Source organism: Ailuropoda melanoleuca, chromosome 11 (assembly GCF_002007445.2).
Source record: "Ailuropoda melanoleuca isolate Jingjing chromosome 11, ASM200744v2, whole genome shotgun sequence".
Lineage (NCBI taxonomy): Eukaryota > Metazoa > Chordata > Mammalia > Carnivora > Ursidae > Ailuropoda > Ailuropoda melanoleuca.
This window is the reverse complement of record NC_048228.1, coordinates 30,595,756-30,622,555: the sequence shown is the minus strand read 5'-3', so window position 1 is coordinate 30,622,555 and position 26,800 is coordinate 30,595,756. Positions and strand designations below refer to the sequence as shown.

At 37.8% G+C, this 26,800-nt stretch overlaps 2 protein-coding genes across 2 annotated transcripts in view; one reads left to right on the top strand and one right to left on the bottom strand.

Moving 5' to 3' along the window:
- C11H4orf17 (chromosome 11 C4orf17 homolog) overlaps positions 1 to 26,800 on the top strand; it is a 292,825-nt gene that overhangs the window by 15,241 nt on the left and 250,784 nt on the right. The window contains exon 2 of the mRNA XM_034671476.1: positions 25,286 to 25,401. The gene's annotated coding sequence lies outside the window, so the exon portion shown is untranslated. The remainder of the gene's footprint in view (positions 1 to 25,285; positions 25,402 to 26,800) is intronic.
- On the bottom strand, positions 31 to 19,017 carry ADH4 (alcohol dehydrogenase 4 (class II), pi polypeptide). The gene is made up of 9 exons (XM_002921201.4): positions 18,876 to 19,017; positions 18,027 to 18,128; positions 16,830 to 16,971; positions 15,387 to 15,474; positions 13,299 to 13,530; positions 8,520 to 8,780; positions 4,207 to 4,342; positions 3,602 to 3,740; positions 31 to 1,360 (listed from the first exon to the last, which is right to left on the bottom strand). Exons 1-9 carry the CDS (start codon positions 18,891 to 18,893, stop codon positions 1,336 to 1,338), a joined length of 1,143 nt encoding a protein of 380 aa, XP_002921247.1. The 5' UTR covers positions 18,894 to 19,017; the 3' UTR covers positions 31 to 1,335.

The following is a 26,800-nucleotide window of genomic DNA, read 5'->3' as shown; positions in this document are numbered from 1 at the left end:
AGAGAGGGAACACAGGCAGGGGGAGTGGGAGAGGAAGACGCAGGCTCATATCAGAGGAGCCTGATGTAGGGCTCGATCCCATAATGTCAGGATCACACCCTGAGCTGAAGGCAGACGCTTAACCGCTATGCCACCCAGGCGCCCCAGAATGTAAGTTTCTACTTTGAGATATACTCGCCCTCCTCTGCCAGAGCTTCTGAGAGGCTTAGCTTCTCTCAGAGTTCAGCATGTGGTACACATTGAAAAATAAAACTAGGGGCTTTCAGGAATTATGCTAAGCTGAGAGCTAGTGTTTGTTAATCTGATCCACATTACAATCTCTTATCCTTAAACTGTCTATTGTAGCAATTAGGAGGATAATTGTTTGAAACCACTCATTTTGCTTTTCATATAAATCTTTTTTATTTTTAACTTTTCCCCCTCCTTTCCCACTAAAGCCTATATAAATCTTGTTGTCTGTTATATCTTGTAACTTTTTACTTACTGTGTTACTTTATAATAGGTACTTTGCTCTTTGTCACTTTTAATTGACTATAAAAAGTACTTAGTGCTAATTACAGGTTGTTACACTCTAAAGCTCTAAACATTACATGTTGTCATGATTATCAAAGGTGAAAAGGGCAATTAGTAAAGATGGACATTTGAGAGTATAGATGTGTTTTTTCTTTTAAAACATCTTCATTGTTTATATATACTCATTTATATAGCTTCTGATATCCCACTCCTTGTGATTATAGTTCACAGTGGTAAAGAAGGGCTAAGAGAAAAGAAAATACCAGATGTCAAAAAGGAAATTATTTAGCAGCTTATTAAAGAAGATTAGCTTGTAGCTTATTGAAACCTGGAAACTATGTAATAGCATATTATATATATGACATATTTTAAAGATATAGTATCTTATGTACACATATATAATAGTAATTTTTCTAGTAAAAATTATTTTACTATGGAAAATTTTAAGCATAAACAGAAGTGGAGAACAGTGTAATGAAACCCTATATATTTATCACCCAACCTAAAAAATTATAAACATAAAACCAATCTAGCTTTACTTATTACTCTTCATTCCCCACTCCCACCTCTCCAGAAATAGTTTTAAACAAGTCTCATCATATAATTCTATTCGTGAAACCATCAGTTATCATAATTACTAAACAGGAAATATTAATGCATTTTATGGATACAAAGGCTGTGATTTTTATAACTATTTGATGTTGAGATGATAACTATAAGTAGTTGTTTAAATTCATGGCAGTCCTTGATTCATTATTACAGGTTGTAAATTAACCAGACAGGTTCAGGTTCAGGTAATATCCCAGTTTGTTTCTGGCGTCTTCAAAAGGTCAGGACTATTCGAATGCTGTTAATAATAAGATGATAGTCAGCATAATTTTTATGGTAAATTTAACCAAAACCCACAAATAATTTTTGTATTTTTCTTTCAGCATTTGGTTTACTCTTTCTTTATAGACATCTGACAAGAGAAATTAGTGCATTATCCCTAATTTCTTTATCTTGTCATTCATGGAATTAATCATACTTTGTGCATGGCGCTAGTAAGCTGGGAAAAGTTGGGGACCTCATGTCACCCTGGGTGAGGCCTGTGCTGCCCAAGGTTTTATACACCCTGAGCCGAAGGCAGACGCTCAACCGCTCTGCCACCCAGGCGCCCCTGGTTTACTCTTTCTTTATAGACATCTGACAAGAGAAATTAGTGCATTATCCCTAATTTCTTTATCTTGTCATTCATGGAATTAATCATACTTTGTGCATGGCGCTAGTAAGCTGGGAAAAGTTGGGGACCTCATGTCACCCTGGGTGAGGCCTGTGCTGCCCAAGGTTTTATAGAGTAGAGCATGCTAAGGTTGTAGTGGGGTTTTCATCTTGGAATAGTCCCTGCTTCGTGTGTTGGGATGATGCTTTCTGAGAACCTAAGTATTCTTACTCCTCATAATTCTTTGAACACGTAGAAGCAAAGAAGGGGGTAAGCCTCAAGGACAGACACTTCCTTATGTTCCACCTTATGGCGGGAGCTGTGGAATCCCTGGCATTAGCAGGTTGCCGTGCATGATGTTTTCTTCACCCAGGGACTGGAACTACATCTGTCTACCTGTGGAGGCAGAACCTCTGTGTCCTTTCCTCACCGTGAGTCGGGGTCACTGCACCTTAGAAGAGCAACTGGGTGTCGCATTCCCTCTATACTTCCTTGCTTCTATACCCATATGCTAAGTCCCATCCTCTGCCTTCTCCATTGTCATCTTTCCATCGGTGCGAGCAGTAATGTGGTTTTCCCAGTGAGCCAGAGGGGAAGTAGGAGGCCTCATTCTGGTGTCTAGCCCTCAGCCTTCCATTCTTCCACTGATTATCAGGCCTACTTTTAGAGTATGGGAGACTTGCCCAGCTATTAATAAAGTAATTCACCATTTTCCATTTGGCTGCCACTTAGCATTCCTTGTGGGTATATTCGATAACAGAACTCTAGGGGAAAAGGGGTGGTGGTGGAGGAGATATGAGTTTTAGGGTCTAAGGCCCCAGACTCCAACCTAACTCCCAAAATAAGGGCTACTCGTTATGGGGATATTGAGATTGTGCAAGATATTACAGAGCTTATACACTAAGTTATTTTGTGTAGCTTAATAATGTTTCTTTTTTCTTTTTTATTGAACTTTTTGATACGTTGCAGCTATTGTGTTTGCAAATTAGAGAGTTCACGTCAGTAGAAATAATTTCTCAGATTTCTTTCCCAGGAAGTAGCCTGGGTCCTCACATCATGGACCTATTTTCTTCTTTTGCAACATTTATTTTCTGCTTCAAATTCATGTCATTTAACTTTACATTCCCTCCCACTCCCCATTTTGTGATATCTTCTCTTTTCGTTGCTTTTTTGGTCCTGCATGTCCCCTGTGAAACTGTTCCTGGTGTTTTTCCCTTTGCTTCTATTGACCAAGCTATGCTTGATCATTTTAACCAAAATCATTGATCCTAGTGTCTCCTGCTCCCCAGTTGCTACAGATCCCCCAGTTGGGACATTTCTATAAATTAGTCCTCGGGCTCTGTGCTAGAGAAGCACAGTATAGCTAAAACTGTGGATCAGAATGTATCTCATAGGAGACCTGGGACAAAGCAAGAGAGAGTTGGGGCATCCTTTAAGTTTCTTTAAATGAGCCACTCACTGCTCACATAACCATGGTTTTCACCTGGTTCTGATCATGAAGGGCCTGGAGTGGGCCTTCTTTGTTAATTGCAGGACATAATGATGCGAGACCCAGGGCTATACTGCACCAGAGTGACCTGACATTATGCTGTGGAAACCTTTCTTTCTAGGGAGCAGCCCCAACTGAGTTAACAATTGTGAAAGGGAAAATATGTATCTGTTTGTATCACCGCTCTATGTTGGAATAGTGTATGGCAGTGTATGTTAAGGAAATAGAGTAGGAAGCTTTTCTTTTTTCCAGAGGCCACTATTTAATCTTTTAAGCACATCTAGTATGTGTGATGATGTGGAAAATGTCAGAAAAGAAAAACTGGTTAGTTCTTAACATCTTAAAATAGTCCTCATAAAGGTTTTTCAAACCACTTATTCCTCTGTTTGTTAATTTACCTTTTGCCTTGGTTCATTAGGTCAAATGCCTCATTGATTTTGTCAAAAGGCAGGGTATGAGTCACCAATATATCCAGATCAAATTTCTTATTCTTGTAGTCAGTAACCAGCTTTGGCATAGAATCGATGCTTTTCCAACCTGTAATTTGACCAAAATGCCAAGTGAAGACATAGTATTTGATAGGAGGTAGTTTAATCAGTTTGTTGAGTGAATGAAATTACCAGGTCAGATTTGGGTTGCTTCAAATAGATTATCCCTCCGATGTTTAATTTTCTACACTTTTATTTATTTAAAAGTTTTTCTTAATAAGGAATGTTAAAATTAGTTCCTGTTTCTAGATAAGAAATTGTCTCTGTTTGGTCAGAGTTAACCTTTTGTTCCTCTGTGTTGGTTCATTTTAATGCAAATTGAATTTCAGTTTGTGGTTATCCATATATACAAACTGTTTACTTTCAAATAATTCATAGGATAACTTTTATGCAGTCTCTAGATGTGTTATTAGGCACTCAGTATTTAAACAACAGTTTTCCTCTCCATTCAATAATCTTCATTATAAGAATTTGCGTACCACTATGGAGAAAATTAAAGGAGAAAAAAAACTGACCACCAAAGCATGTTCCGTTTATGGTACGGCCCATTATTAGCTCCACTGGAGATACCATCAGTCCTCTCATTTCAGAGTCTACTCCAATGAAAGTACATGATCCCCAACCGACTATTGTACTGTCCAGGGCTGCTCTCTGGAAGGTCAAACAAAAAGGGTTAGCTGAGTAAGTAGAAAAAGTAGAACACGATCTCTAGTGTAGGTATGTACAATGGTTTAGGGAAATTTCATACAACTGTGCACATAAGATTATCCAAGCTAAGGAGGTATGGTATTGTTGATTGATACTTGAAGCTCCACTGTTCGGTTTCAGATAGAACATTCACTAAAAATTTGAAATTCATCAAAAAAAGATACTGAAAAGAAAAAGAACCTATTATTTTCTTCTGTTTAATGTCATAGTTCTGCTGGACCTGGAATGTATATCATTGCATATCAAGAAAAAAACTTGTGAAGTTAGGAAATAACTCTAGAAGATATGTATTATAAATTCTAATCAAGTTTTTGGTGATCTGCCTTGGGTATGTACTAAAGCATTTGCAATTTCAGAGACATAAAAACACAATCCTTGAAGTCATGAAGAGAGGATGAATATTTACTAGAACCTAGGAAATGAGGTATACACTGTAAACTTAGTATATCTCAATGTAGGATAAATAAAAAATGCTATTTAAAAACAGAGAGCAAACAGTTAAGCAGAATCTGACACTGGTTGCTGCTCATAAAACATTTCATCTGCTTCCCTACATTATTTTTTTTAAAGGTTTTATTTATTTATTTGACAGAGAGAGAGACAGCCAGTGAGAGAGGGAACATAAGCAGCGGGAGTGGGAGAGGAAGAAGCAGGCTCCCAGCAGAGCAGGGAGCCCGATGCAGGGTTCGAATCCTAGGACCGTGGAATCAGGCCCTGAGCCGAAGGCAGACGCTTAACAACTGAGCCACCCAGGCGCCCCTGCTTCCCTACATTATTTCACTCTCATAGTTAGGTAGAGTGACGGGACGACTTTGGGGCCATGCGCTGTGGGCAGAAGTGATGTGTGTTATTTCGTAGACAAAACAGAAAAGCTCTTGTGCCACCTGCCAGCTGTCCATTCTCCTGCTGTAACAACCAGATGACCTCATGTGGAGATTGTGAACCCGAAAACGTGGACTTGATTGAGCCTTGATAGCTGAGTCCCTGCATGGAAGGCAGTGGCCTGGGGGACTTGCATTGATCTTCCCATGAGAGAGAAAACCTTCTTATGTTAACCTACTGCAACTTTGGGGTTAATACAAAAGTGCCAAGGATTGAAAATGTAAAGAAATTTGAGAAAGAGACACACTTGTGGATGGCCATTCCACAAGAAGTTGTATGGTAAATAGATGAACATTTAAATCTTTTGAGACTAATCTTAAAGAAGAAAAGTGTAACTTTGTTTTATATCCTTTGCCATAGTCAGTGCTCAACTTAATTCTGACTTGTTGGGGCAATTTTTACTTTTACAAAAGTCTCAATAGGAAGTACAGCTTTTTTCATCACCAATCACTGTATAAAAGAAGCAATTTTTAAGAAAAGATTTTATTTATTTATTTGAGAGAGAGCAAGAGGGTGCACGTGAGAGCACAAGCAGGGGGAGCAGCAGAGGGAGAGGGGGCAGGCTCCCCACTGAGCAAGAGCCTGATGTGGGGCTCAGTCCCAGGACCCTGAGATCATGACCTGAGCCAAAGGCAGACGCTTAACCGACTGAGCCACCCAGGAACCCCTAAAAGAAGCAATTTGAAGTATAGTAAATTCTCCCCCTTTTCCTTGTCTGTCTTACTAGCTATGGTAGATGCAGTGACCTAGAACTTTTAGAATGTGTTTTGAAATTTTATTTGAATAAATGTTTATTTATTGTTTTGAGAATTCATAACATTTCTAAATAGCAACTCTTATACATATGCACTTTTTATATGGAGGAAATATTTTTGTTTATGCTGTATAGAGAGATCCATGGAGAGGGGAAAATTCATAGACTTTACTTGTTACCTGAAGGTAGCTATTTACATTGGCTCCTATTTTCTATTTTAGTTTTAAAATGTTTTTCCTGTTTACCTTTTTTTTTTTTTTTAAAGATTTATCCATCTATTTGAGAGAGCTAGAGAGCGAGAGAGAGAGAGCACGAGAGCAAGTACACATGCATGCTTGGGGAAGGGGGAGAGTCAGAGGGAGAGAGAATCCCGAGCAGACTGCTTGCTGAGTGCAGAGCCCAACTGGGGGCTCAATCCCATGACCCCAAGATCATGACCCAAGCTGATATCAAGAGTCTTGATGCCCAGCTGACTAAGCTACTCGGGTGCCCCCATTTGCCTTTTCTACATTTCTGGAATTTTGCTTCAAGCAAGGAATTCATCTCCTTAATGATTACTTAGCTAAAAATGGGTATTATATGCAAGTACAGGGTTTTATTTAAAATCTTCTGATAACTTTCGATGAGAATTACTTTTATTTCTCAAAACTTTATAATATTGTCAGTTATTTTAACTTTCTGATTGTTCTGTTGGATTCTTTAGGCTGCTTTAGAGAATTAGTGGTCATTGAACTCAAGTTCACACACATTACTAGAATTTCCTTTACACCTGAGAAGTTTAGCTTTCCTTAGTTATGTAAAGTTGGTGGATGGGTAGGTAGCTGATCTTTTTGAGATTTAATAAATCCATCTATTTTTATTTGGATTAGCTGGTATAATTCTGTTGCATAATTTAAATAATAATAGAACCTGCCAAGTTTTAGATCAAGTGGTTCTCAACTTGAGTTACTTGTAAAAAAAATTGGTACCTGGACCCTAGACTCATGAGAATATCCTGGGATATGGTCCATTCATTGGTATTAAACAATGATAGTAACAACTCCCTGAGCATTTCTAAAGTGTAGCCAGTGTTGAGAATCTCTGTACTGGAAAAATAAGGTCAATAGGCTGAATTTCAATGTTTGAAAAAAATTTGAGCTGTGGAAAGTGGAGGAATGGATGCAGCACATTGTTAGTTGCAGATGCCAAGGATAATTTAAAAAGCAGGGTCTGAAGCATTGAACATAGGGGAGCAGTGCAGGGTAAGGAGCCCTGAGTGCATGAATTTGCAGTAATAGCTAACATTTACTGAGTGCTTATTACCTGCCAGATCATCCTTTAAGCTGTTACATTATTCCAATGAACCATTCTGAGAGGAGAGACCCAGGGAAGGAGGCTGATGCTTTCAGCAATTCCCCCTCCCCCCAACTCCATTCTCTTCTGGAGAATGCATCAGTTGGGTAAGAACCAAGGGGAAAAACTGTACCTGCTGCTGGGAGGTTGAAGTACAGAATTCTATTTTTTTATAACCTCCGTAGAGGAGGGTTTTGGGAGCCACGTTGAGTGAAGTCGTAAATAAAAGGGCGTAATGTCACAGTTACTCCACAGGTCTCACTCATGAAATAAGAATCCATGGGCAGATAATTAGTTGATAAATTGTTTGATCATCTCATAAAACAAAACAAAACTCTACTTAGTGTCTTTGAGCAGATAGGCATCAAGTGACCATTCTCTGGAGAGTGAGGCTGGGCAGTTTGGCAAGCTAACTTTTCCATGTGTTGTCTGTGTGGTTGGCTCTTTACCCCACTTTCTAGAGTAGAATAAACAGGGCTGGCTTTGTGGGTCTCCAGCTGTGCAGTCACTCAGGGCCCTGTGCTTAGAAGGCCCTGCAAGTTATGTGGCTTGTCCTGAGAGAAGAAATCTGAATGATATAGAATTGTAGTGTTTAGGAAAAAAGATCTACTTTTTAATTTTGCAGTGTGTGTGTGTTTAATATATTGAATATATTGAAAATTTCAGATTTATTATGTGGACCTAATTTTGCAGCCCATTTATTTAGAGCTGATGGACAGAACTGGATTGTTTGTAGTTTGCTGACCTCTCACCTTTCTGCTTTTAAGTGGGAGTGGAATACCTCTAGCTGTTAGGGATGACATGCGTCAACCTGTCTTCTTCCCTCCTCTAAATCTGCCTTTTCTGTTTTTCTTTCTCATTTCTCATAGGCACAATTCTTTTAATTTTCATTTCTAAGTTTTCTCTTTTGGCTGAATTTCATGTGGAAGGATATACAGAAATATTAATAACCCACTAAGCAAATATTAATATTTATTAAATATTAACAATAATGCATACAATCTAATATTAATAAATATTGTCTGTATAAATATATATTTAAGTATGTTAATATTAAATATAAAATAACTATACCAATATAAACATATTGCCAATGTTTATTAATGTTAATAAATATAATTTATTATATATTGTTATAAAAAATATACATACCATGGTTTCAGGTCCACCTGCACAGTCAAAGGCAAAATCCACACCTCCATTGGTCATTTCAATGATGACCTCCTGGATGGGTTTATCTAGATTTCTAGGATTGAGGCAGTCAGTGGCTCCAAGGGCTTTGGCCTTTGTAAACTTCTCACTGTTGATGTCAATAGCCATGATTCTGGAAGCTCCTGCTACTTTACAGCCCATTATGGCGGAAAGACCAACAGCTCCTAGGCCAAAGACAGCACAAGTAGAACCAGGGGTGACCTGCAGGCAAGAAAATTATAAATTAACTTTTTTTTTTCTTTTAAAGGAATAGAGTGAGGTGGAGGCAGGAACATAAAAATAAAAGACTGCCTGTCATACAAGGCAAGAAACAACAATTGTTGGAGAGGATGTGGAGAAAGGGGATCCCTCCTACATTGTTGGTGGGAATGCAAGTTGGTACAGCCACTCTGGAAAACAGTGTGGAGGTCCCTTAAAAAGTTAAAAATTGAACTACCCTATGACCCAGCCATTGCACTACTGGGTGTTTACCCCAAAGATACAGACGTAGTAAAGAGAAGGGCCATATGCACCCCAATGTTCATAGCTGCATTGTCCACAATAGCCAAATCATGGAAGGAGCCGAGATGCCCTTCAACAGATGACTGGATTAAGAAGCTGTGGTCCATATATACAATGGAATATTACTCAGCTATCAGAAAGAACGAACTCTCAACATTTGCTGCAACATGGACGGCACTGGAGCAGATAATGCTAAGTGAAATAAGTCAAGCAAAGAAAGACAATTATCATATGATTTCTCTCATCTATGGAACATAAGAACTAGGAGGATCGGTAGGGGAAGAAAGGGATAAAGAAAAGGGGGGTAATCAGAAGGGGGAATGAAACATGAGAGACTATGGACTATGAGAAACAAACTGAAGACTTCAGAGGGGAGGGGGTGGGGGAATGGGATAGACTGGTGATGGGTAGTAAGGAGGGCACGTATTGCATGGTGCACTGGGTGTTATACGCAACTAATGAAGCATCGAACTTTGCATCGGAATCCGGGGATGTACTGTATGGTGACTAACATAATATAATAATAATAAAAAAAAAGAGTGCCTGTCATAAAACTAAATGATATAGCCAATGGGGGAAATCCGCCAATATGAAAATGGATGGATCACTGGCTAAATATGGGGGATCATTTGAATGTCATTAGAATTGTCAGCTCATAAGAAACAAACCCAAGTGAAAATGATCTGCTTGTTTTCCTCTTCCCTTTACTGTTATCAGAACAAAATTTTAAAACCCACACATTTTAAAGGGTTTATTTTCCTTTTTCCATAGATCACAATTAATTTATATTTTTAATAGGCCTTATTTGGTTGTATTAGTGTTGGTTTTGAATGAGTACTGATGTTTCTCTAAATGTGAATTAACTGACCTCCCAAATCATCAATTTAAATGGAATGAAATCCAAATTTTTTTTAAAGATTTTATTTATTTATTTAACAGAAAGGCAGCCAGTGAGAGAGGGAACACAAGCAGGGGGAGTGGGAGAGGAAGAAGCAGGCTCCCAGCAGAGGAGCCTGACATGGGGCTTGATCCCAGAACGCCAGGATCATACCCTGAGCCGAAGGCAGACGCTTAGCGACTGAGCCACCGAGCTGCCCCTGAAATCCAGATTTCTTTGCATCAAATTGAAGGGTTTTTGGAGCTGACCTGATGACTTCCAGCTCTGTGGTAGTCCCGTTGCTGCAGCCACAGCACACTCGTGAGTCCCTTTCCTCATCCTCAGTTTTGCTGTTTCCTCAGCCTGATGCACTTCTCACCTTATTTCCTCTAATTAAAATGTGACCTATACTTCTAGGGCTAACTTAAGTGACACTCTCCCCTTGAAACTTCTCTTAATTCTTCAATCAGGAATTAGTGCCCACCTTTTTGCTTTTTCTGTGTTGTATTTATAATCTACCTTGGTTGATTGATTTTGTATTTGTGTGTTTCTTCAAAAGACTGTAAGTTCTTTGAAGGCATATTATCTTCCACATTGCTATTAAGAGTCTTCTCTATGTTGGTCTTTAATAAATGTTTGTTGCATTGAATTAAATAAAAACTGAATATACAAGATGATAAGGAAAGTTGCTGTAACTGGAATGTGTTATTCTGTAGAGCGGTATAATGGTAAAAAAATTCTACACAGAGAGATGCTTAAGTAATATTTTCTAATGATGATGGGAAACTGTTAGAATTAAAGCGTAAACAAAAGGGAAAGAGAAATCTGCCCAAGGGAAGTACTGATACATTCTAAATTGGAAACAAAACTGTTAAGGAATAGAGAGAACGTGCATCTCTTACTTAAATTTATGCATGGTATTAGGCATGTATACACTGACTTTTGCTACTCAGGGTGAAATAAACCACTTTTTACAAATATTCAGAATATTGTTCTATATACACAATGTACTATTTAATATTGTGGCATGTTTTCAGTATAGTTCCAAATATATTTCTCTAGAGACTGTGTTCAAGAGTTTGCCTGAGTCATTGAGAGGAGAAAGGCATTTTTCTCATTGAGGCAATGTTGTACACAGTAGTTGTACACAGCTCACAGCAGTGTAATTGGAATACACTGTATTAATTGTATTAAAACAACTGGATGGCTGTGTCTAAAAGTGCCTTTGATTGCAGTAGTGGGGGAAGGTCACTATAAAATACCCCTCTGCCCATTTGAAAATAGAACTATACATAGTGGATGATTATCTATTTGTAGACAACACTGTTATGGTACATTTTCATGCTTCCAAAGATCTCTGTGAAATGTGATTAATTTGGCAGTAAAGGATATGACAGATTAAAAAGAATTAGGAGTCCTGGTGATGCTGGATGCAGGTCTCCCAGTAGTTACACAAAGTTGTTTCATTACTTTTTTTCCCAGAAATAGATTAAACTTCATTTAAGCTCTTGCCTTTTGGCTGGAATTACTGATACTTCTTCTCTTGTTCCTATCAGATTCATTTCTCTTCTCTTCCCTAAGCATCCTATGAAGGAGTTTAAGTGTTCCTCAACAGTGAGAAGAACAGGACCTAGAAGTTTACTTCAACTTTGATTGGATTTTAAAGAAAACTGTAGCTGAATGTCTAGTGTTAATATCCCTGAGGAAAGACTAGAGTAGGAGAAGGTGATAGTCTGCATGGAGTTCAGGAAAGGGGAGGTGGCCCAAAGAGCAGTGATTCTTCCAGTGCTATCTAGAGGAGAATACGCCTTGACTGCCAAGGTTACATCTGCTTTTAACTCTACTCAGTTAATGATACGCTTCCTCTAGGAGCCTTCAGATTGTAGTCTGACTTCCCATACAATTTTTAATTTTTAATATACTGATAGCCAAAAGTAGCATTCCTGTCTGCTTGACTTGTTCTCAGTGAAAAGTCTTATCTTGATATTCTGACTATTAGATCAACTTTTTATTTTCGTTAGGCTGAGTGTATTTCCTTGACACTTGAACAACTCCAGGTGACCTGATAAAAAGGAGTACTTGGATTTTAAAGCTGAGGATCAAGCCTTATCAAGTTGTTTTAAGGCTTGCTTAAGAGCCTGGCTTCATTCATTCATTCAGTGAAAAATTATCCAGTTCCTACTGTGTGTCAGGTACAGGGTTAGGCTCTGAAGATATCGCAATGAACAGGAGAGAGTCCTTGCCCTCAAGGAGCGAATAGTCTAATAGGAAGGAGAAATAAATGGAAAATTTCTCCAGAGTGTGATAAGAAGGAAGACAGAGATAAACACAGATACTTTGGGGGAAACTGGGAGGGACACCCAATGCATGCCTAAGAGGCTGGAAGGTTTCTGATAAGTAAAAAAAAAAATGGAGTCACCCAGAAGAGGTGGGGGAGCTTTCAGGCAGTGTTGGTGGGAGCCAGGTATGGAAAACCCAGGGGCTGCAGTGATTGGAGCCGGGATACTGAGGATCGGGCCTTGGGGAACAAAGAGCCTCTGAATGGAGAATTAGGGAGAATCACTAGCTCCCTGACAGAAAAGTGGAGTAATGGAAGGGGAATGGAATCTTCACATTTGTTGTTTAGAAAGACCACTCTGGTTGCATTTTGTAGTTTGAACTCAAGGGACGAAGACTGATGAGAAAGAGGTTTAAATAAGGGGGTTGTTTGAGGCATCCAAGTGATAATGACATCTGTCCGGTTCTCATTGAATAGTTTGTGAAAGCTTCTAGATTCTAACATGGGCTTTCAGGGATGCATCTTGCCACCGTCAGGGCTGCCACCTGAGACACACTCCCTTGGAGCCACAAAGGGACAGGATGAGAAGCAGAGATGAATTACCAGTTGGAGGGACAGAAAAATCTGCAGGATCAGTGAGAAAGCAGAGGTGACTGTATGGAGATGGGTGGGGTTTCTGTAGTTTCTGTTGCCTCTTGACTGGGTCTGCTGTGCCAGGGTGAGCATTAATATTTAGGGGGCATATTTAAGCATGCTGTGTTTAAGGCAGGGGTGGTCTGTAATCTAACATATTAGTATAGGAAAAGAAATGAACATGAACCGGGTGCCAACTATATGCCAGCTGCTGGGCCAGATGTCCTACATGTGTAATATGATTTAATTATCCCCTTACTATTTGTAGGAGATGTTATTGCAGAGAGTAGGAGTAGAGAGATTAAATAACTTGCCTAACGCCACAGAGGTAATAAATGACAGAGCTAGGGCTCGAAGAATAACTAGCTGCTTTATCACCGTTTCTTAATAAAATTCTATTTTATGCAACCTGGTGATGAGGCACTTTTACCTTGGCAGTGTTGATTGCAGCTCCATAGCCAGTTGAAAACCCGCATCCAAACAGGCAAACTCTCTCTAAATTTGCATCATCATCGATTTTGACAAGATTTATATCTGACACCACGGTGTACTGAGTGAAGGTACTGGTCCCCATGAAATGGTAAATTGGTTTTCCTTTGCAGGTAAACCTGCTGGTTTTGTCTTCCATTAGTTCTTGATCAACAAGAGGATTTTTGACTAGACTAGAAGAAAAAAAAAGATACAGAACAGAGAAAATAAATAGGCCAGTGATTACACTCCTGAAAAAAAATGTTAGGCGTTATATTTTTGTTATGACGATTTTATGACATAGGAAAATTGAGAAAATGACTTGAGGCTTTTCACCTAAATACATAATCAGAAGTAGTCTAAAGATAATAATGATAAACTTTTTATTGAATACTTTTTATGTGCCAGAAATTCTCTTAGGGTTTTATATGTATTAATTCTTAAAAAAATTTATTATGGAGAACTCAACTGTATATAAAAGGAGAAAGACTGGCATATTGAATGTTCATGCAACCATATCCCAGCTTCAACAGTTACCATCTCAAGGGCGATCTTCTGGCATCTGTTACCCCCCAACCCATCTTCAGCACCGACCCTCCCCCAGCACCTACCCACTCCCATGGAAGTAAACCTCACACATTACTATTTTTGTTTGTAAATATTTTAGTACATATTCTTTTAGGTTGACATATTGCATTTCATTGATATCTGTGTTAACTCTCTTTTAATTGATAGAATTAATTGTTTTTTCCCTTTGCAGTTTGTTTGTTGAAGAAACAGTCATTTGTCCTGTACAGTTTTCCTCATTTGAATTTTTCTGATTGCATTCCTGTAATTGGGTTTAATACATTTTTCCATCCCTGTATTTCCTCTAAACTTATTTTCAATCTAACTGGTTGATTTAATTTAGGTTTTATATTTTTGTAGGAATATTTCAAAGGTGGTGTTGTGTATCTTCATCTGGAGACACATAATTCCTTATTCTCTCTCTTTTTGTGATGTTAGAATTGATGGTCATTGCCAAAATCTATTATTTTGTTAAAAGTTTGCAAACGGGTGTATTGATTCTTTAAATATCTAAAACAATCCTGTGAAGTAAGCATTATTATTATTCCCATTTTATAGATGAGGAAATTGAGGCACAGTATTAGATGTAAGAGTAATACAGTTTAGCTTCTGAAATAACTAGCTTCATTTGGCATTAAGGACAAATAGATTTTTTTGGTATGTAGTCTCATTAAAGCATAAGGTGATAAAGGTTTTGGACTCTGGAATCAGACTGTCTACGTTCAAAATCTAACTTTTATCTGGGGCCTTGGAATAAATTACTGCACCTCATTTCATTCCTCTCTCATTTCCTATAGAAGTAGCTACTATTTTGAGTTTGGCATTTATCATTCCAGTGATGTATTTATACCTTTACTACATACAGATGTGACCATAAACTATCCTGTAGATAGTATTTTTTGTAAAGATTTATTTGCTTATTTGAGAGAGAGAGAGAGAGCAGTGCGAGTGGGGAGAGGGAGAAGGAGAGAAGCAGATTCCCCACTGAGGGCAGAGCCTGATGCGGGGCTCAATCTCACCATCCTGAGATCAGGAGCTGAGCTGAAATCAGGAGTCAGAGGCTTAATGGACTGAGCACCCAGGTGCCCCTGTATATTGTACTATTTTGTATATGATATCTTACTAAATATATTTGTTAACAACTTGCTTCATTCCCTTAACATTATGTATGTGAGATTATTTTATGTTGTTGTATATAGATCAAGTTTAATCCTTTTCATTGTTGCATAGTTTTCCATTGTGTTACTATATAGCAGTTTGTTAATCCATTCTCTTATTGGTGGACATTGGGCTGTTTTTAATTGCTGTTATAAACAATGTTGCAGTGAACATTTTAGCATATGTTTCTTTGGGTAATTTTGCAACGGTTTCTTGTATACACCTAGGACTAGAATTGGTGGGTAGAAACTTCAACCAGGTATTGCCAATGTACTTCCCCAAATATTTATACCAATTTATAGTCTAACCAGTGTACAGAGCTTACCTGAGTTTTTTACAGAAATTTGTGAGTGGACTCAGACAGAACTTGCATTTTCTACATTGAGGCATGTAGAGTGGAATTACTTTGTCACCTGGAAAGAAAGGCCATGTGTTGGATGGTGCCTAAAATATAACTTGTAAAAAGTTTCTACCAGATTAATCAGTAGAAAACACTATTCTTTATCATACACATTTTATATTCAGCAGAAAGTATAGATGGCTATAGTATTTTGTTGCTTTACAAGATAGCTGATTCCCCCAATTATTGCATATACTGTCTTCTTAACTTTTTCCTTTTTTTGGCTGCTGGGCAGTCAAGCAACAAATCTGCATTGATACCACTAGCTACAGAGTCCTGTCTGAGGCTCTGCTGTCATTGCAACTGTCTGCATCATGACTATTACTATTATTATTATTTTTTTACATTTCTAAACATCCGGTGTGGAACAGAATATCCTTATAAAATAGGAGAGGTGGACAACAATGTGCTGGATGCGGAGATTAAACTTTATGTCATTGCCGTGCGTCACCATTTAGTTCACTCTCACATGCTGTATTTTTCTGCCTTTTACTCAATTTCAATTTAATAATGGCTTCTATCCTCTGATGACCATTTAGTATGTGCTAGGCACCCTTCTAACTGCTTGCCCATACTATCTCATTTAATTCCCAGACAATCCTTTGAGATGGGTACCTTTTCTCCCCACTTTAGAAAACGGAAATCTGAGCTGTGTCAAGACAAGTGACTTCACCGGTGGAGGTCACACATCCAGTAAGTGGCAGAGCTAGGACTACATTGGCCAGACTCATTGATGGATGCAAAACTTAAGGGAGCGGTTTGTTTCTCTGATCTTGTTTGGGACGGATCTAGGTTTGGAGCATCCTCGTTAAAGGAGGAAAGAATGATATGGGTCCTTCTACATGAGTGTTACATAGCCCATACTCCAGTATTTGGTGAATATGTGATAAAATGTGAAGCAAATGATTACGGCCATTGCCATGCTTCATTTACATATTATTTTTATGTTACAGAGTTTCAAAAAGACACATAAGCTAACATTGACATACATAATATTTCTCACTTAAGCTAACTATAAGTCCTCATTCTTTGAATTCCTTATGATATTAAATTATTTTTGTTTTATTTAGAAGAGGTTGTTACAGATTTTCACTCGTGCCCCACTTTGTGCCTTCACTTCACAGCGCAGTTTCTCAATGCTATGGGTAAATCAAGTGACCACGTTTCCCAGATTTTATTAGTTCTGATTTCACATATTCTGTCCCTTTGTTAGACTGTGATAGATTGTATATCTTACTTAGTTTGTCTTTGGAACAGATGGTTCCCCTATATAAACAGAGATCAATTATAGCATGCAAAGCCAGGACTCTTATCAGTCCTTGAAATTTCCTGATGTTTCCATTTAATTGGAATCAGGAAAGAACATACCTGGTTTGAAGTTGGTCACTCCTGGACCAACACTTTCCACAATTCCTGCACCCTCATGGCCAAGGATCACTGGGAGAAGGGCCTCTTTAAATTTAGGACTGATGGGATGGGCATCAGTATGGCACAGGGCAGTGGCGATAATCTACAAGGCAATCACAGAGTTGAGGCCTGTTTCTGTCATATCATTGGGGTTGTTAGGAGGGTAGTTTTAGGCCCAATGTCACCTTGAAACTTTACATCATTCCTGGAGCTCAATAAAAGAATTACATTTTGGGAAAAAAAAGAACAATTAAAAATATCAACATATATTCTTTTCTTCTAAACCTTTGTTTTCTAACTTTCATTGCCACTGGGAAATCATACAAAGAGATGGAATTGGCAGTTAGTGTCTAAAGGAGGGGAGCAATCAAAGGTAATAGGGAAAAGTTGAACAGAATCTTCTAGGAAGAGGGAATGGAGGGAACACAGGTTTCTAGGGCTTGTGCAAATTTTGTTGAAATTATATAAAATGAAATAGAAATAATACAATTTTTATAATTCAAAGATATATCAGATAAAGGATTGTCTTAGTTACTAACATAGCCCTTGTTCTTCAAGATTCTGCTCATGAGGATATCCTATTCATTCTCATGTATAAACCTGTCCTGTAGTGGCCCTGAGGAGAAATGTAAGCCAGGCCAGCTGTGGGGAAACAGCAGAAGTTCTCCCGACCTTCGATCTGTGATCTCTGTCTCCTCAGTGCAGTCTCCTTTCCCTGCTCACCTGCACTTCTCCCTGCTCTGGGCCCCTGGGACTCTTGTACTGCCCCCAGCAGCACTTCAGGCCTCTCCTCTCCCTTGTTTTGAACCACATTTTTTATCTTCCTTTTAATAACACTTTCCAATAACTGGCAACTGGAAAACAAAAAGAAAATCTAACTAATTCTCACCTGAAGTGAATTCCTTGGTCTAATTCTTAGAGCTAATGATTAATATAAAGATAGTTCAAATAAATGTTAAGCCTGTTATCAGTAACAACTGATAATTAGTAATTTACCCCTGCTGGGATAATGCCCGTTTTAATCTGTACCTCCAAATGTAGTTCTGCCCATAGGTAAAACTCCAGGTACTCTCAGTCATGCCACGCAGGCTTGACCTGAAGAAGCCAAGTCTGCGCTTAGTGCCTCGTCTGTACCGTCTAGGGAAAGTCCCCACTTACCTGAACGCGAACTTCATGAGCCTTGGGGGGGGCTACCTCAACCTCTTCTATGCAAAGGGGCTTGCCTGTTTCCCAGGCAATGGCTGCTTTGCATTTAATAACCTGAGAAAGAGGGAGAGAGGGAGATTAATTATATAATTAACAGATAATTATATATACTAGAATTAATTAAAATTATATTTAACATTTTAAATATAAGTAACATTGAAGGAAAGTGGAAAGAAACAAACCTATAATCCTCTATTCTAATGCTACTATTTTTGCTTTTGGTATGCTTTTCCCAGTCTTTGACACACGAATACATAATTTTTGATAGTTATGCAATTTTGAATTACATTTTAAAATATCGTTAGTTTTATTGCAGATGCAATATATATTAATTATGGGAAGTTTCAAAATACAAATAAGAATAAAAGAAAATCCACCTGTAATTTTATCACTCATTTTATGACTTTGATGTAAATTTTTTCAGTATACCTATTTGGGATCTTTTGTATGTAATACTTTGTAATCTACTTTTTCTACTGATTAATATACTATAAATATTTTCTGTATTCTTCTCTAACTTTATTTCTAACAGATGCAAATTCTGTTTTGTTGTAGCGTAGGTACTCAAATCTCTCTTTTTTTGGCCTTTATAAGTAATATTTAATTGAACACTCTTGTAGTAAGTATTTTGGCAAATCCACGGTAATTTCCTTAAATTCCTAGCATGAGTTCACTCAAATCCTTTAGCTTAGCTTTAAATTGCTGCTTTCTGAGAGTAATCCTGAAGGAAGTTTGTTTTAGTAAATTTATAAAGAGACAAAAAAACCAAGAATCAAATAAGGAAACAGTATATTTGCTTACTTTGCCCTTGGTGCCCATTTTTCTTCGGCGAACTAGCCTTGGAAGTTTCTTTCTGATTAAAGAAGCTCTTCGCGTCTGTCCAGGGTGCTCTGTGTCCTGGAATCATCTGTCTTTGAATAAATTGCATTTCTGCCCTTTGTTCTCCAATCACTTTCCTGTTTCTTGCTTTCATATGTGGCTCTGCCCCCTTCTCATGTGATTCATGGTATCGTATTTCACCTGCCAACTGCCACTGCTCCCAAGGCTTATTTGAAGATGTTTGCTTTTTTTCCCTTTTATTGCAAAATATAAAATAGTAGAGAAAAGTTCATTTAATTTACATAGATGAGTTAACATATAAAGCAAAGGACATTTCTACTGCCCCAGAATCCTTCCTGTACCCAGCCTTCTCCTTCACAAGCCTTCTAATCATTTCCTTGCGTTTCTTTATGATTTATCGTTCGCTGTACAGTATGGTTTAGTTTTACTTATTGAAACGATGAAGTAATCATAGTATATATGTTCTTTTGTCTTTTCTTTTTTTCTCTCAACTCCAATTTGTGAGATTCATCCACATTGGTCTGTTTTCATTATCATCCATTTTCCTTTTTTGCTTTATTATTATTATTTTTTTTTGCTTATGATTAATCAGTGGTTACACAAACATTCTTTTAATGTATTCTGTTGTACACGTGTGTACTTTCCAGCTCCTTTAGGTGTAAGGTTAGCTTGTGTACTTAAGACTTTTCTTGCTTCTTGAGGAAGGCCTGTATTGCTATATACTTCCCTTAGGACCTCCTTTGCCGTGTCCCTAAGGTTTTGAACGGTCATGTTTTCATTTTCATTTGCTTCCATGTATTTTTTAATTCTTTTTTTTTTTTTAATTTTCTGGTTGGCCCAGTCATCCTTTAGTAGGATGTTCTTTTTCATCCATGTATTTGTGCTCTTTCCAAATTTTTTCTTGTGTTTGGTTTCAAGTTTCATAGTGTTGGAGTCAGAAAATGTGCATGGTATGATCTCAGTCTTTTTGAACTGGTTGAGGTCTGATTTGTGACCCAGTATGTTGATCTATTCTGGAGAATGTTCCATGTACACTCGAGAAGAATGTGTATTCTGCTGCTTTGGATGAAATGCTCTGAATAGATCTGTTAAGTCCATCTAGTCCAGTGAGTCATTTAAAGCCCGTGTTTCCAGGGCTTCTGGGTGGCTCAGTTGATTAAGTGTCTGCCTTCAGCACAGGTCATGATCCCAGAGTCCTAGGATGGAGCCCCACCTTGGGCTCCTTGCTTGGCAGGGAGCCTGCTTCTCCCTCTCCCCCCTGCTAGTGCTCTCTCTTTCTCTCTTTTGCTATCACTCTCTCTCTAAAATAAAGAAATAAAATCTTAAAAAAAAAATAAAGCCCTTGTTTCCTTGTTGGTCTTCTGCTTAGATGATCTGTCCATTGCTGTGAGTAGGGTGTTAAAGTCCCCTACTATTATTGTATTATCATCAGTGAGTTTCTCTTATTTTGTTATTAATTGATTTATAGATTTGGCTACTCCCCAGTTAGGGGTATGTGTGTGTGTGTGTGTGTATAATTGTTAGATCTTCTAGTTGTATAGACTCCTTTATTCTGATATAGTGTCCTCCTTTATCTCTATTACAGTCTTTGGTTTAAAATCTAGTTTATCTAATGTAAGTGTGGCTACTCCAACTTTCTTAGTTTTGTTTTTAAGATTTTACTTATTTATTTGAGAGAGAGTGAGAGCATGAGCAGGGGGAGGGGCGGAGGAAGAAGCAGACTCCCTGCTGAGTGGAGCTCTATCCTAGAACCCTGAGATCATGACTTGAGCTGATGGCAGATGCTTGACTGACTAAGCCACCCAGGCTCACTTCTTCCACCTTTCTTTTGATGTCCATTAGCATGATAAATGGTTCTCTACCCCCTCACTTTCAATCTGGAGGTGTCTTTGGGTCTAAAATGAGTCTTTTGTAAGCAACATGTCAATGAGTCTTGTTTTTTTATCCATTCTGATACCCTGTGTCTTTTGGTTGGGGCATTTCGTCCATTTACATTCAGAGTACTTACTGAAAGATATGAATTTAGTGCCACTGTATTACCTATAAAGTCGCTGTTCCTGTAGATTGCTTCTTTTCCTTTCTAGTTTTTGTTACTTTTGGTGTCTCTTTCCTGCTTAAAGGTTTCCCTTTAATATTTCTTGCAGAGCTGATTTAGTGTTCATAGATTCCTTTAGCTTTTGTTTGTCTTGGAAACTATCTCTCCTTCTGTTCTGAGTGACAGCCTTGCTGGATAAAGTATTCTTGGCTGCATATTTTTCCCATTTAGCACCTTGAATATATCATGCCATCCTTTCTGGCCTGCGAGGTCTCTGTGGACAGGTCTGCTGCTAACCTTATGGGTCTATCTTTGTAGGGTAAGGATCTTTTGTCTCTAGCTGCTTTCAGAATTCTCTCTTTATCTTTGTATTTTGCAAGTTTCGCTATGATATGTCGTGGTGTTGACCTAGTTTTTGTTGATTTTGTGGGAGTTCTCTGAACCTCTTGGACTTAAATACCTATTTCTTTCCCTAGATTAGGGAAATTCTCAGCTATAATTTTTTTTAAAGATTTTATTTATTTATTTGACACAGAGAGAGAGACAGCCAGTGAGAGAGGAAACACAAGCAGGGGGAGTGGGTGAGGAAGAAGCAGGCTCCTAGCGGAGGAGCCTGACATGGGGCTCGATCCCTGAATGCCAGGAACACGCCCTGAGCCGAAGGCAGACGCTTAACGACTGTGCCACCCAGGAGCCCCTCAGCTATAATTTGTTCAAATAAACCTGACCCTTTTTCCTGCTCTTCTTCCTCTGGGACTCCTATGATATGGATATTATTTCTCTTTATGGAATTGCTGAGTTCCCTTAGACTGCCTTCGTGATCTAATAATTTCCTTTCCCTCTTATTTTCAAGCTCATTATTTTCCATAATTTTATCTTTAATATCACCTGTTCTGTCCTCTGCTTCTTCGGTCCTTATTGTGCTTACATCCAGTTGGTTTTGTGTCTCAGTTATAGCATTTTTCACTTCAGCCTGACTAGTTTTTAGGTCTTTTATCTTTGCAGCCAGGGTTTCTCTGGTGTCTTCCATACTTTTTTTCAAGTCCATTTAGTAGTCTTATGACTATTGAACATGGAGTCTGCTTGGGACTCTCTCTCCTTCTCCCTTTGCCCCTCCCCTACATCCCTCCCTCTCCCCACCCCCCTCAAATAAATAAATAAATCTTTTTTTTTTTTTAAAGATTTTATTTATTTATTTGACAGAGATAGAGACAGCCAGCGAGAGAGGGAACACAAGCAGGGGGAGTGGGAGAGGAAGAAGCAGGCTCCTAGCGGAGGAGCCTGATGTGGGGCTCGATCCCACAACGCCGGGATCATGCCCTGAGCTGAAGGCAGACGCTTAACCGCTGTGCCACCCAGGCGCCCCTAAATAAATAAATCTTAAAAAAAGAACCCTACTGCTGCATCTCTGCCTGTAGAGCTCTAATATATTCTTCTTCTTCTTCTTTTTTTTTAAGGATTTAAAAAAGTTTTCAGAGTAAGCTTTACATCCAAGTGGGGCTCGAACTTACAGCTCTGAGATCAAGAGTTGCATGTTCTACCAGCTAAGCCAGCCAGAGGTCCTTAACCTTTAATATATTCTTAAAGTCCACTTCCAGGTACCTATCATGCCTTTTCCAGTTCTCGTTTTTGGGTACAATGTTTTCCTCTTTGAATCCATACAACACTCATGTTTACACGTCTTGTACTGTTCACACATAGATAGCCAAATGAAGCAAAAGTTATTCTGTCTTTGTGTTCTTTGTTTTTTGACACCTCTCTCTCACCTCCAGCTTCCTTAATTGTAGAGATTGTATTTTACTTACATTTCAAATCCTGCAGGGTATAGTTCAGAGACTGAAAAATTCTCCATGTTTAATAAATGCTGATTAAATTTAATATTTACCTCAGATACACAGTAGCCATTAATGCACTTTATTAGCCTTCTTTCTGCCTTTGTTTTTGTGTTGCACTTTGATGAGTTTCTTTGAAGATAGAGATTGCTTTTATTTTTTGTAAATATCAAAAGAACCTGCTAAAAAATGTTTTGAGAGGAAGCTGGAAAAGAGATTTTAGAATGGTAAATTCCTGGGCTTTTGGATGTGAGGGCTGCTTCCAATGTTAAAAAAACAAAAACAAAAACAAAGGTCATCCTGAGAGATTAACTTTACCTTTTCTGACCATTGCTTGTAGTTTTTGAAATTCCCAGTGTTATATACAACTAAAAGTGTAATTTCTCTCCCATTACATTTCTATATATGACTAATTTTATTATTTTTATTTATTTATTATTTTTTAATTTTTTAAAGATTTTATTTATTTATTTGACAGAGAAAGACAGTGAGAGAGGGAACACAAGCAAGGGGAGTGGGAGAGGGAGAAGCAGGCTTCCTGCTGAACAGGAAGCCCGATGTGGGGCTCCATCCCAGGACCCTGGGATCATGACCTGAGCTGAAGACAGATGCTTAATGGTTGAGCCACCCAGCCACCCCTATATATGAATAATTTTAAAATAATACTTATTAATCTCAGCATGAATATCCAAACAGCTTATTTGGGACCTATGATGGTCCAAACTGAATTCATTGTGTTTCTGCATTAACTTGATCTTTCTGTTTCTAAACTACATGTTTTCTTTATTTCCTGCATCTAACTATACATTTCCTTGATTCTAAAGCACTTTTTTTTACAAGGTAAAATTTCTGATATCATTGCTTCTTACTGTAAATGGGGTATCATTGTTTAATTGGTAGTATTTTTCTTTCTTAGTGGTATATAATATTACGGTGCATCTTAAAATTGATGAGATTTTACCTCTGATAAAATATAGTAGTTGCAAAGACATGTGGATTGTAATTCTTTAACTTTTCACCCATTTTGTTTCTATTCACCTGACCATTACCGTAGTTCATTTCTTCACTATTTCTTTTTCTTATTGAGATAAAATTCAGTTAACATAAAATTCACCATTTTAACCATTTGTAAGTGTACAATTTAATGGTTGTTGAATATATTCACAATATTATGCAACCGTCACTAATACTAATTCCAGGATATTTCTGTCACCCCAAAAAGAAACCTATACTTTCTGATTTCCCCCTGCCTGTTCTCTGACAACCACTAATCTACTTTTTGTCTCTATGGATTTGCCTATCCTAGACATTTCATTTAAATGGAATCATACGTACATACAAATATACATACATGTATGACCTTTTGTGCTTGGCTTCTTTCACTTAGCATAACATTGTCAAGGTTCTTCTGTGCTGTAGCATGTATCAGTGCTTCATTCCTTTTTTTTTTTTTAAGGATTTTTTTTCTGTTTACTTGACAGAGAGACAGAGAGCAAAAATAGGCAGAGCAGCAGGCAGAGGGAGAGGGAGAAGCAGACTCCCTGCTGAGCAGGGAGGCCAATGCAGGACTTGATTCCAGGACCCTGGGTGCATGACCTGAGCTGAAGGCAGACGCTTAACCCACTGAGCCAGCCAGGCATCCCCAGGTCTTTTTTTTTTTTTTTTAAAGATTTTATTTTTAAGTAATCTCTACACCCAACATGGGGCTCAAACTCACAACCCAGAGACCAAGAGTCACACACTCCACTGACTGAGCCAGTCAGGCACCCCTGCTTCATTCCTTTTTATTGCCAAATAATAATCTATTGTATGGGTATACCACAGTTTCTGTATCACTTTTCAAGTGATGGATATTTAGGTTGTTTCCACTGTTGGGCTATTACGAATAATGGTACCATAAGCATTCCCATACAAGTTTTTGTGTGGAACATATATTTTTAATTCTCTTGTGTATATACCTTTGGAATTGCTAAGTTGTGGGAGCTCTGTGTTTAATTTTTGAGGAACTGCCAAACTGACACAATGGCTGCACCATTTTACATTTCTACCAACAGTGTATGAAGCCTCAAGTTTCTCCACTTTTCACCAATACTTGCTATTTTTCTTTTTTCCTTTCATTATAGTCATTCTAGATAGTGTGAAATGGTATTCTTCACTGTTGCTTAAATGGTGTGTCCCTCATAACTTCCTCATTGACCTTCTGGTTTCTTCTTCTTATTTTAGTTCATCCAAACCCCATTGGCAGAATAGATTTCCAAAGGGAAGTTATAGAATTTCCTTTAAAATTTTTTTCAATGGTTACATAACAAATCTGTCAAATTAGGTATGACTTTGTTATCCTAGAATGTAAAGACTTTAAATAAATCTCTATAAATTTTGCTGCTATTATTTCACTCGTTCACTGGTGATACTTTGTTTCAACAAATCTGGAAAATTCACTGTCACTTGAACATCTCCTATACTGTCTTTTGTTAATTTTGTTTCCTATACCTTCTTGTCTACAGGTGGAATTTCTACTTTTCATTTAGGGCTCATCTCAGAGATCGTCTCCCAAGTGAAACCCCTCCTCATTCTTCCATCCTTACATGATTTTCCCTCTTCTGAGCCTCCAGAGAAATTGGTATGTTTCTTATATTATCCATCTTACTCTGCCTTTTAATATGAAAGATTGTGTTCTTTTTTTGGCCTTCCTCCTTTGGTACAAAGACTTACTTGTCTTGTGTCTGTAGTTTCTTGCCAATGTAAAATATTTAATAATTAACTAATGTGACTTTGAAATCATTCAGTGATTTCACAGAATTAGATGAATCTTTCTGAAGTATAGTGTGCTGTGTGGTACTCTGTATTTAAGTTATGTATTAGGGAAAAGAGAAAGAACTTGCCTTTAGTCTAATTGGGGAAACAAGACTGAAAATAAGAAATCTACAGAAATATGTATCTGTGAATCTAATAACTTTAAGCTTGCCTTGAAGGGGAGGAATCATGCTGCTGGATTGGTAATGTGATGGACAGAATAAGAGCAGATTCCTGGAAGTTGAGCTGGAACTTTAATTTAAAAGACGGTATTATTTGGGAAAGCTGGAGCACAATATAGGAAAGACAGTTTCTCCAGTAAATCTGGTAACTCAAATTAAGTTACATGTTTGGTAAACTATCTTATTAATTGATTTAATTATTATTACCTGTGTGTTTTCAGCATCTGTTAAGTGACCTAGAAATTCAATGACCCATGTTGTTAAATGATCTTTGTTTTCCTGGAAGGATTTTACAGAGCAGACAGGCCTGAGATACTAAATTCAGATACTTAAGTAATAATAACTAGGTCACGGAGCATTTGCTGGTGGTGAAAGCAGTTTTGTCATGATAAGGTTGCCTTGTCTGAGGGCAGTAAATCTGGCTAAGATGTGCCCGTTTGACTGGTATTTCCCTCTGATTCTCTTCCCAGGAGGAGATTAGGAGGAATGTGCAGGTGCCCTCCTAGCCCCAGACCACTGTTGCTCTGTACTTTTGTAGTTACGATGTTACAGTGTTAAGGCTGTTAATAAAAAGAAAGATACTTCTCATCTCAGATAGTTTGGGTTAAGACTTTAGAAGAGTTACCCTCTGAGGTCAGTGTTTTCGTTTTTTTTTTAAGTATAGTAACTATTGTGTTTTGTTTCTCGATTTGTGGAGGCAGGGAGGTAGTGAAATGGAATAATTAGGTGTTAGTATCTATTACAGAGAAAATTGGTGCAATTTTGTGTATTGTGTTTTTGTGTGTTTCTGAAGATGGTTACTCTTACACTTAAAATAAGTTTATCTAATTTACCTTTTTATGATTCATCTTTTTAAAGCATATTTCAGAATATAGACTAATATATTCATATAGCATATCATAAACATCTGGCCCATGATTTTATTGCTAATTTTCAAGTTCCAAAGAACAGGAATTTTTTTAAAAATTTATTTATTTTTTTAAAATAATATTTATTTTGTTATATTAGTCACCATACAGTACATCCCCAGTTCTTGATGCAATG

What these genes read in the sequence shown, in the direction of transcription:
- ADH4 (XM_002921201.4), bottom strand. An exon ending in AGTGACCAACTTCAAACCAG is followed by an intron (nt 15,475 to 16,829) that starts GTATGTTCTTTC and finishes CTTTCTTTCCAG; the next exon opens with GTGACAAAGTAATTCCACTC. An exon ending in CAGGTGGACCTGAAACCATG is followed by an intron (nt 4,343 to 8,519) that starts GTATGTATATTT and finishes TTGACCTTCCAG; the next exon opens with AGAGCAGCCCTGGACAGTAC.